The following is a 12,370-nucleotide window of genomic DNA, read 5'->3' on the forward strand; positions in this document are numbered from 1 at the left end:
ATATCTGACAGCTGATGAAAAAATTGTTAGATATAAGACGAAGGAGGGGGGCTTACCTAGTGGTTCAGTGGTAAAGAATCCACCTGCCAAAGCAGGAGACATGGGTTTGATCCCTGATCTGGGAAGATCACACATGCTGCAGAACAACCAAGCCCATGTGCCACAATTACTCAGTCTGTGCTCTAGAGCCCGGGAGCTGCAACTATGAGCCCATGTGCTGCAACTACTGAAGCCCTGGTGCCCTGGAGCCCGTGCTCCACAAGAGAAGCCACCACAAAGGCAAGTCCGTACACGACAACTAGAAAGTAGCCCCTGCTCGCTGCAATTAGAGAAAAACCCGCATAGCAACAAAGACCTAGCATGGCCAAAAATAAATAAATTCAAAAAGAGAAAAAGGAGGAAAATGTTACCCAGAACCAGGAAAAAAATCAGTCCATAGAGACAGGTCCTGAAAGGGCTGTGAGGATGGAAGAGGCAAAAGGACTTTTTAGAAGCTAATTTAAATACGGTATATATGCTGAAGGATGTAAAGGAAGACACAAACATGAGGAGGAGAGAAAATGAAAGATACAAATAGTCTGATGGTACGAGGAAGCTAGAAATGCCATGAACTCCTTTAAGAATTGACCAGAGGACAAACTGATCCCGTTACATCATTACATTGCTATACATAGGAATTAGTGGTTGGCCTGGCGTGCTGTGATTCATGGGGTCGCGGAGAGTCGGACACGACTGAGAGACTGAACTGAACTGAACTGATTCAGTGGAATTTGCACATTGAGCCCTTTTTATAAAAAGTTGTAATAAATAAGGGAAGCACAAAATCATTCTATTTTAAACCCTATCTCAAAAAAATGTTATTGTAAAGTATTACTAAACACGTTTTTACATTCTTCTCATGTTACAACAATATTCAAAAGAACATAACCTGTACTGATTTAGGGTAGCTTTATAACATTTTTCAGGCATCCCTAATCATATTATGTACCCTCCACTCTGGGTCATCTCATAAACAGGTGGTCTATGGTCCTTTGGTGCAACAAATTTTCAGTGACTAATGTTTGGTAATCTACACTTTTTTAAGATGGTGTTTATATCACCAAGAGCTTGGAAAATGGATCAATTCACAATAAAACATTTTGCTAACAACTTTCATGGTTCACTGGCAGAGAAAAGAAGGCTTATTAGCTTGGCACTCCAGATATGGCTTTGGCCATATGGTAAAAAACATACCAGATTTTTAAAAAGTCAATCAAACCATTCTGGTCTAGCTATTAGAATAAACAGCATGGTCCATAAAACCAGTTGTGTTATTTAAATCCGTCTGTTGTTCTCCCAAAAGACTAGAAGAGCATTACTATCAGAGGCTGGACCTGTATTTCTCTTTTACCCTCAACAGTCGCTAACACAGATCATGACGAACAGTTATAAAGAATGTATTTTCTAAATATAAAAATCAGGACACAGCTGACATATGGTCCAACAATGGGACAAAAATTTTAAATACAGATGAGTTTAATGAGGCTCACAGAGGTTAAATAACTTGCCAACCATTCAAGTAAATGGCAGAGCCAAGATCTAACTCTAAAACCACCTCAGTGGACAATGTAACCTGCTGTGCTTCCTTAGACCTGTATTCAAGGGCAGGACGGGCAGGTTGAGAAGATCACAGAGGTAAAGGAGAAGTCTAGCAAAGAGATCTTGTTCACTCTACCTCCACACTTGCTCCCAGAATCGTGAAGAGCATCATATGCCAAGAATAGCATTACTGAAATCTACACACTCTCCCAAAGTCATGTTAACTCTAATAAATCTGTTTTATGGAAAGGGTTTCCAACAAACATTCTGAAGCAAGATGTAAAGAGTAGCTCTGGGCAAACAATAACTTTTAATTTTTAGTGGTGGCTAATATCTCCAAATGCATAAGTGTTCTTTAAATTCTCCATAAGCAGATATCTATATATCTGTTGGTGGTTCATTCATTTTTTTCAGACATATTTCTGTAACAGAAATCTTGGACATAAGGAAAGTCATCACTACTTTTTCTAGGAAATATTTAAAAGGTAAGAAAGCTTCCTGTCCAATGAAAATATTTATAATTCAATATGTATTTACCAAATTTTGAAGCACACAAGTTGGCTACAGTTGGTGAATGTTAATAATAGGTAATTTATACAAATTGTTTAACATGGATATAGGAGACAGACATAGAGTATTTATAGTTAATCTGGAAAAGTAAAAATATCTATCTTTAAAGGTATCTTTTTTTCATTGCTAGCATCAGCTTGTCAGAATCTCAGTCTGTGTTAGGGATCTAACCTGTTTCCATGTTTTAGATGAATGACTTCTAAAAAAAATGAGGACTTTCTACACATTTAAGGATAGGTGATTGAAATTTGGGGTTTTAAGAGGTTCCAATCAGATCCCCACCTCTTGCATGGACTGTCTGTGGCTAAGATCAGGCACATAGTCAATGGACAATTTAAGAAGAGGGATGGCTGTCTTCCACACATACACCATATTAATGTGAGGATCATCTCTCAGCCTCCCTGCATCTATGCAGCACCCCCAAGGGGGCGTCACAGAAGCCGGGGATGATGCCAGTACCTGAGGACACAAAGGTATGCAGAGATGAAGTGCGGGTCTGCATCTAAAGCAACCAGAGAACTGTTTTGAAAACAAAGTATATGCATAGAATATAGTCTCATCTGCTGAGTGTGCCACATACAAGATGTTTTCAGATTAATGGCACAGTCTAAGACTGCACCCAAACTATCTACTTCCTGACTTCTGCATATGAGAAATCAGCCCTTACTCTCAGAACATAGGAAACAGAAAATTTGCACATTATTACCAGATATTCAAATGATGAAAGAAAACTGACTTTGCACACACACACACATACACACACAGAGAGAGAGCTTTCCATAGCCTAGAACCCTCAGCTTTAAGTACAGTTTAAAGAAGAAAAAAAAAGTTGGATCAATTAGCAGCCCCATGAATGTTGGAAACATCTTAACAGTGTCTCACAGATGAAAGAGTACAATACAGAATGGGAAAAAGAGGGAAAGTTAAATTATATCTGCAGTCATAATGAATCAAAGCCCAGAAGGAGGTCTGCAAATCAGCAGGTTCTAATGAAATATTAAGGTAAGTGATTATTGATGAAAAATGAATAAGCCTTTTTGATTTTGGCAACCTTTAAATCACACCTAGCTAATTAAAACAACTCAAACGCATTCATTGACTCCTTGATGGGCATTTAGCTATCCTTGGGTGCAGTCAGACTTGATTTTGTGAGGCACATATGTAGCTGATGCCAGTTACATGGACGTGTGTGTCAGAAAAAGACACACCATTAAAGAAAAACATCTAGTTCCTTTTCATATTTGATTTATCATTTCTAAACTGGGAATAAAAAAAAAATCACCAGGGACATTTCCTGTGTACCATAAATAAAACATCCATAATACTCTACTACATATTAACACTGAACCTTATTTTAATTAATTATCATATAATGAATACAAGGCATTTATAATACAAATATTATGCAATCAAGTGGTCATTTTTATTTAAATATATCACAGAGCTATTGATAATGCTCTTGAAAAACTTCCAACCACACCTCCAGAGGGAAGCCAAACAGTGTCTCCAAAGGTGAGCTTGTCCACATGTTATGTCTGTCACCGGCTGGGGGAGGGTCTGACCACAGCCCCAGGCCCTCACCTTCTTCGTTTGCATCTCAAAGATCATAACCCCTGACACCCTAGTTCCCTGGTTTAGAAATGAATCTGTGACTATTCAAGCTTAAGTCCTGTACCAAATTTCTGCAGGTTAAGTTGCTTCTTAATTACAGAAATCAATCAAATGTCCTCAGTCAGGCACATTTGCGCATCCGAATAGAATGTAGAAAGCCACAGGCATCAACTGTAGCATCAAAAAGTCGAGGAACCTAAAAGTTTCACAAGCAAAAGATGCTTTAAAAAAACAGAATTCTCCAACATCATGCTCATGCAAAAACAACTTTTTTTTTAGGCAGAAAACTACACAATTTGTTTTCTTTAGGCCACAAACTGCTAATTCCTCCACAGGCCTGAGACTCCAGCAAGGCCCCAGAATCCACTTGGAATGGCAACCGGTTTGGTGTCACCCGACCTGCCTTCCCCTCCCTACTGAATTCATATCACTTTGTGTATAACACAGGGCATGGTCTGTCACATGGCACCGAGTAAGAGGAAATGGGAGGGGAATCTCTTATTCATTTTTGTATCCAGACCCTTCCCACATCCTTGTACACTGTAGCTGCCAAATAAGTGTGGGGGAGGGGGGAGGGTTGGGGAGGGGGAGGGACAGAGGCTAGAAGAAGAATCCATACCAGAATCCAGGGCTTGTTCAAAGAGTTTAAGCCCTTGACCGCTTTGCAAAGCTTGAATATCCACGTAAAAGGAAAAAAAGAAAGAGAAGGAAAAGAGAATAATTTGAATTAAGTATTTATCCTCAGCTTTAGTTTCTGTCACAAAGCAGGTGATTTTTTTTTAAGCCACGCCAACACAGCGTGTAAAACCAAAACTGAAATCGGAACTCTCCTGCATCAGAATTAGAATTTTATAGAATCAAAGTCATTTGATTCACCTTTCCTTCATAGGCCACATGGAGACTGTGAAATTTAGAGAAAACCCTCATGCATCAAGACACGGGGTGCCAGAATTCACTGTCCTTGTCCAAGTCCACAACAGCCGGCAGTTCCACAGAACTCCCAGCAGTCATGCTGTCTGTAGCTTGTTCCATGGATACCCCATGTTCTCCAGTAAGCCCCAGTTCCTTCTGCATCCTGCCCATCTCTGCTCACAATCTTCTTTAAGAATTCTAAGTGTCATCAGAATAAAGCTAAGTTGAAAGAGCCACCCACCCACTCTGCCATCCTACCAAAAGGAACCACCCTGGAGATGTTTATCTGGCCCCAAGGTATTTAATTTCAAAGACAAATACTTTGAAAACTCTGTATTCCTAAGGATTCAGCAATATAGCCCTGTGTAGTTTGTTCACTAGAACTAATTATGAAAGGTATAAAGAAAATTGTTTTAAAAATATTTTTTGAGTTTTACAGAAATGTATACAATAATATTCATTCATTCATTCTACAAAGATTTATTGAGTCCCTTTTATGCAATTTTAAGTGTATATTAAGTAATTACTACAGAGCCACAGAATATATGAATTATCTAATCATTTTCTGTTCTGTGACAATACAGAAGGTTTGGAATTTTCACACTCCTATCTCCACATCTATTTTCGTGGAAGAATCGAAGGACTAAGGATTGGAAAAGAAAACAAACGTCATTACTAATCAACTACTTAAGTTACACAAAATCAACCAATGGGGCACTAAAGGAAGTAGAAAGGAAAAAGCATCGAACAGAGAATAATCAAACAGTTATCCACAGTGAGAGCTGGAAGTGTCCAAGGAAAAGCTCTAGAATATCTGAGAAGTTAATTTAAAAATGGATTTTGAATTCAGATCTTGATAAGTCTCCCAAGAAGTTGAAAATGCATCTCACAATAGGGCTCCACATAAATCCTCATGAATTTATATTAAGAACTGATTGATATTCCATCTTGGTGCAGAAGCAAGAAGGAAAGAACCACCAACCTAAGACCACTAAATACCAATAAGATTGGTACTTGAATCCACAGGTTTGGACTGTCTAAAGGACAGAAGAACCAGGTGGTTGGGTCAAAATAAAAAGATGAGTTATCATGATGAGTTGCATTTAAAGTAGGATTTTAGAGTTTCTGTGTGAAGGCTAAAATCAAATGAAATACCAAGCAGCTAAAGGGAATTTCCAAAAGTGTGGCCAGCTCATCATCAAAGACCCCAAAGTTGAGTGCCTTGCAAAAGGAAAGACCTTAAAACAAAACAAACACACTCTGCTGGAGGACTGTTTGCCAAATAAGTACCAAGGTCTAAAATAGTTTCCATTTATCCTCATATTTCTGCAGAATATTTAAACTTTCTCTAAGGCTAAAATAAATATATAAACAACCCCCATTACACATTAGTTCTCCAAACAAATTATGGTTTCAGGCAATGTTAATCAACAAAAAGAATTAAACAAGAAGTCTTTAAAATTAGCCATGACCTTATTTATGGCTTCATTACTTTCAAGATTTCATTTGTTGGGTTGTTTATGTCACCTCAGCCTTTAATTTAATTGCTGCATCTCTAACTATATTAGAATAGCTTAATGAATGGTGATGGCTTGTTTTTACTCACCAAAATGTAACATTTGCAGAACATATAACACTAAAGAGCCACTTAATTCATCCATGAATTAGAAGAAGTTGGATTTATACTTTGAGGCTGATCCTCTATTAGGAAAAGTATGATGTGAGCCAATATGACATAATTAGGGATGAGGTTAAAAGGAGAGATTCCGGGGCCCATAGACATCATGCTGAGGGCTTGGACTGCATTTTGGAGACAATGAGCAGCTGGAGAACAAATTCAAGCAAGAAAATGAAATGTCAGATTTTAATTTTAGATAGAAAACTCCAGGTATTGTGGGAATTTGAAGAGAACAAGACTGGAGGCTGGCAGAAGAGCTAGGAGATGACTGCCAGCATCCGTGTGTAAGAACAGGAGAGGAGTTTGGAATGATTCGGAATGTAAAATCACTAGGCCTTTGTCACTGACTGATGTCTGGTGAGGGAGGCTGGCTGCAGAAGAAAACACTGTCTAGAGTCAATGTGTGGGTGGTGACAGCATTCTCTGAGATTAGGCTGATGACAGTAGAGGCGGTCTGGACTGAGAAACAATGAACTTGGTTTTGGATGGGATTTAGGTGCCTGGGAGACACAGAAAGCACATGCTGGTAGTTAGCTCCGAGAATCTAAGGTTTATGGAGGACTGAGTTAGTGCAGAATAAGCATCACCAGTGCTTCAGAGCAGTTAAAGCTATAACCAAAATGAACACATAGGAATTATCAGTGGTCAGAGCTATTTCCTCAGGCAATCCCAAATTAGGAGACAAATAGAAGAGAATCTCTAAAGAGACAGTGAAGGAAAGCAAGGGATAGCAGTACTGGATATAAAAACTAAAAGAACAGAGCTTCAGGGAGGCCAGAGTGACCCAGAGGGAAAGAACAGAAGCATTCACTGAACCAGGAGTCCAGGATTGGGAAACTAACACACCATGGCTGCTGTAACCCAATGCCCACAAACCTACTGCCTTAAAATAACTCCAATTTATCACATTTGAGTGCTGGAGGTCAGAAGTCTGAAATGGGTTTTGCTGGACTTTAAACCAACGGGTTAACAGAGCTGGTTCCTCTGGAGGGTTTCAAGGAGAACCTGCTTCCTGGCTTTTAGCAGCTTCTAGAATCCACTGACCTCCTGGGCTCATGGCTCCTCCCTGCCTTTATGGCAGCAGTCTGCGTCTTCAAGTCTCTCTCTGACCTTGATTCTCTCGCCTCCTTCACTTATGATCCATTGGGCCCAGCTGGAGAACCCAGGGAAACATCCCCACTTTAAGATAATGTAATCAGATCTGCAGTGTCCTTTTGGCTGCATGAAGGAGCCTACTTACAGCTTCTTGGGACTAGGCCGGGGCATCTTTGCAGGGGCCATTATTCTGCCTACCACATGGAGAAAACAAGATGCAGGAAAGAAGAAACAGCAGTCTCTATCAATCCTAGATTAATCTTTCAAGAAGTTTGGATTAGAAGTGAAGAGGGAAAATAGGGCAGAGAATAGCCAGAGGGTAAAAAGGATTTTTTTTTTTTTAAGCAACATGATCAAGACATCAGCAAACTCACCAGCTATGAGGAAGTGGCAGCAGAGACACACAGGCCAAGAAGGGACACAAAGGGGGACCTAGGAGCACAGGGGTAGGATTGGGATCTAGAATAGTGTTCATAGGGCTGGCCAAGAAGAAAGAAAGCGGATCCTCAGTAAGCAGGAAGAGAGAGGTGGTCCAGGCAGATGGAGGAGGTGGATGGAGCTGGCCAAGGTCAGAAATGGGTAGTAGGAACACTGAGATGGGGTCAGCGTAGAGCTCATTCATCAGCAAGGTCACCAACTTGCAAAACACACGTTACAATGAGACGGACTCCATTTGAAATATCTTTCTCACATCTCAAGAAAAGCAGAGATTAAAAAAAAAATACTAAGTAAATATAAGTAAATAAAATGGTCTTCAACTTTTTGAATAGCAAATACAACTTTGTTATATGACCCAGCCTTTTAAAAAGAGCGCATGTTTAATAATGGCCCATAGCTCAGAAAATTAGTTTGCTCTGTGTTTGGCAGATTTCCTTGTGACACAAGTGGATTCCACTTTTTAAAGGGGGAGAAAACAAGTTCACAGAGGTCTTTTCTTTTAAAATCAGCATTTTCTCTTTAGTTGTAAAATGCATGCAAAAAGCTTGTGATTATGGTATTTATGTTTCCATTAAGGTGTCCTCAGCAAGCTGGGGGAGTCTAGCCTACTATTTTCCTGCTATTTAGATTTATAGCAGCACATAACTATTTTATTTCAATTATATTTGAGGACAGTGCTCTCTTGGTGGCAAATGATTGCATGGTGACAGTCAGCAAATGTCCATTAGAACTATCCTTCTGTGGAGTTTTTAACTACAGATTCTGGGATCTTACTATAAAAATATGAATTGTTGGTGCCCTCAAATAATAAAAAACATACTGATTGTCATTCCATCAATATATTTTTTTTAAGAATTTGAAGCACACAAAACTTTTGTATTGAAACTGTATAACTTACAAAAAGAAACTTTTTGCTGAGTGTCAAGAAACATTGAATAAAGTTTATGATAACACACCTGCAGGCTGACATTTTGAATAAAATGATGATTCGGTCATAGGTGAACAATGGGCATTTATGAATGCCCAGATAAAGTTGTACCCAATATGGAAATTATATATTATTTCACAGCTTCACTGTAAACAGACCTTACTAAACAAACTGATATTAGAGTTCTGATTTGATTTTGATCAGCTGCATCACACTCTGAAGACACAGCAATCAAACAGGATACACACTCCACCAAAGAGATATAGGATTAGGAATCATTGACAATAGAATCTGGTTACAAGCAGAATAAAAGTTAAATACATCAAAACTTTTGTGAGTTTGAGCTTTGTTATTCATAGAAAATAGAAGAATAGGTCTGGCTTCTCTGGCATCCACCCAATACGAAAACACAGAATGTTATCAAGAGCATTAATAAATAGTAATAACAATGATGCTATGACCAATGAGGGTACGGTCAGATAATAGTACAGATGTCAAGTCAATTAAACAGGCATGGACATACTGCCGGACAGAGTATGAAGCTATTCTAGAAAAAAATATTTTATAAATAATATGTGGAAATGGAGAAAGTGTCCCATTCTGACATCAAATTCACAGTACTTAATAAATGATCCCAGGTTATTTCCATGTGGGGCTACCAGATCCACATTTCCATCAGATCAATCAAAATGATAAACAGTGAAATTCAGAATATGGCTTTCTTACTGAACAATAAAAATCCCAGAACAGATTCAGTCTACACTTCACACTGTCAATGGACTGGCAATGCTCCCATGAAATCCAAAAATTTGAATAGTAAAGTTCATCTGACACAAACAGCAAACTTGGGTGAAATTTAGTTAGTTGATGGGAGATTCTTTACTGGGTATAAAGTCTCTCTGAGGAGTTTCAAGTTTTATGTTTCCATTATTTAACTTTTTAGAAAGTTAATAGAACCATATTCTAGGTTATCTTGTATGTTATTTCCCTGTCTGAATTTAAGTTTATACATACAGAGGCATCAAGAAATGCTACTTTCATTGATGTCTTGAATTAATGACAGAGAAGCAGGTTGGACTTCATGCCTTAGGATATATTGATAGGGTGCACAGGTCAAAGACCGCTGGCTACAGACATGCAAAAGAACCGCAGAATCTAACTAAGAAGAGTGATGGCTGAACTGAGTCAGCCCTTGGCTTGTGAGGCAAACAAACTGAAACAAATCTGCTATGGAGCATCCACCACCACTTTCATGATTTGTGCGCAACTTCAGATTTAAAAAAAAAAACATTATTGGCCACATTAAAGTAATGTTGTTCATTTGCATGTAATGGTTTTGCTGTTTTGTTTGTATTTAATTTGTAAAGATGTTTGGTTTTATAGTCATATAATGGCTATAAACAGAAGGAGTTCAGCCCTATTTTATTTTTATACATATTTAAATAACATTATAATCAAAACAATTTAATTCTATATGGCAGTATCAAGAGATCGTTTTTTGAAGAGTCTCTGCACTACTCTAGTCTGAGAAACACTTTTTTACAGCTTTCATTCTGACAGCAAAAGGCAATGGAGGTGAAGCCATTATTTCCAAGCCAAATTCATATTCAGCTATAGGTTGATGAAGAAATACTTCACAGGTACCATAATTCCCAATTTTTTGGATTAGCAACATCATTGTTCAATGGACAGCTTATCTCTGAAAAAAATAATTACAAAACACAAAATTTAAATTTCTGTGATTTCTCTAGAATTTTGATTCTGGAAAAGGGTTAATCCATCAGTGTTTTAAGAAGCCCTCCAGGTATCTGATGCATGTTAAAGAACCACTAGTTTGAAGGGAAACCTACTACTTTTAATGTTCAAAGCATAGCTCCACTATAGAGCAATGATTAAAAGACACCATTATAAGATGGGATGGAATGAGTGTATTGTTTATGACAATAGCATGCACGTGTTTCAAATAAAAAGAAATGAGTACTATTTTCTTCATGAACTAAATTTTATATGGTGCCTGAATATATAAATGGAGGGATGGAAAAAGATGTTTCTAAATTGTTTCAAATAAAATTTGAAATAAATATATAACCATTAACATAGGGTCAGCATCACACTCCTTTGTGCTATACTAATGTACACAATCAGACCTGCGGTTTGTTAACAAGCAGTTTGAAGACTGGCTATACTATACATCTCATTCAGTAATTCTTTCATGACATGAAAATCATGTCACCAGAAAAAAAAAAGCCCAAATAAACCATAATTAAAACAAATTATGTCATTGCTCATTTATTTAGCTATCATAACTAGAGGCTCACCTCACAATAAATAAAAAAAAAAAGCCTTAAATTGAAGAACCACGGTTTCAACTTTTTCTTATCTGAGTTTTAAACTACAAGTTAGTTCTCCCATCTGAAACCATTTTAAGAACAAGATGAAATATGCTAGGATCATGAGACAAGCTATCAAAATCTCTACTGTTCCTTCCATTAGGCTTTGATTTGTGTAAACTCAATGCTCTTAGACATAACAGTTTTTTAAAGGCCGTTAATAAAAGGCAGTTCTTGCTTGAGAATTGATGAACAATCTACTTCCTTGTCACAAACTATATAATAGCTGATTTGGAAGCAATACTCTGATTGCTCCTGGAGCCTACCTGTCTGCAGGTAAAGGTTTGGAATTCCGCGGCTTCTTCACTTGGGCATACAAAGCATCCATCATATGCCCTTCTCTTGGGCTCTGGGGTCTGGTGCTGAGAGCCATGGAACCTTCATAGGAAGAAATTCCCCCATACATCAGCTCATCATCACAGCCAAATGTCCGATGAAAATCTTGGATTTCAGCATAGTCACGTTCCCGAGCCTGTCGCTCCCTAAATTCTCGAGTTTTGGCTTGAATCCTGTAAAATTAAAATAAGTTGGAGCAAGAAAAACTATGCCTTTCCTAAGAACTGGATATAGAACATTCATCAAAATACATTGCAAAATACATATTCTTTCATGCAATTCTAAGAAGCTGGATAGGATAAACAATGCTATATTCTTAGATAATCAAGGTAATGTCATGGATTCTCAAAAATTATCATTTCAGATAGCTTTGTTCATGTCAATAAGACATACTCATAATTTACAACCTATTTTAAATTATCACTTATTAACTAACTCTAAAAATCCACTAGGAATTGTTTTAGGCATCCACTTGCATTTTATTCATGAAATTTTTTGAGGCAAAAAGTCACTTTTTAAAAAGTTATACACACATATACTGTATTTGCATACATTTATGTATGGATATACATGTACGATCTTCTCATTATAGCGAATACACATTCAACATACTCTGAAGCTTAAGTATGAATCCACACTATTATTCTTTATTAGTGGCAAAAGATCTCAGTTTAATGATACTGACTTTTTTGTGATGTATACAGAGCTGACAAAATCCTGAGATTAAGAATAAGAAGGCATGTATTCAACCAAATTCTGAAATCAATCTATTGAGATTGTGCTAAGTTGGTATTAGTTAGCTGAAGATAATTCAACTACCCTTGATGGAATTTT

General features: G+C 37.7%; 1 protein-coding gene across 11 annotated transcripts in view; it reads right to left on the reverse strand.

The window, feature by feature from the left end:
- The window catches only part of PARD3 (par-3 family cell polarity regulator), a 601,533-nt gene that overhangs the window by 134,093 nt on the left and 455,070 nt on the right, over positions 1 to 12,370 (reverse strand). For all 11 annotated transcript variants that reach the window (XM_055428032.2, XM_055428014.2, XM_055428024.2 and 8 more), the window contains one exon: positions 11,467 to 11,709. In XM_055428032.2, the coding sequence (XP_055284007.1) occupies positions 11,467 to 11,709 (243 nt within the window). The remainder of the gene's footprint in view (positions 1 to 11,466; positions 11,710 to 12,370) is intronic.

Source organism: Moschus berezovskii, chromosome 15, assembly GCF_049115385.1.
Source record: "Moschus berezovskii isolate FMDL1 chromosome 15, NW_MosBer_1.0, whole genome shotgun sequence".
Classification (NCBI taxonomy): domain Eukaryota; kingdom Metazoa; phylum Chordata; class Mammalia; order Artiodactyla; family Moschidae; genus Moschus; species Moschus berezovskii.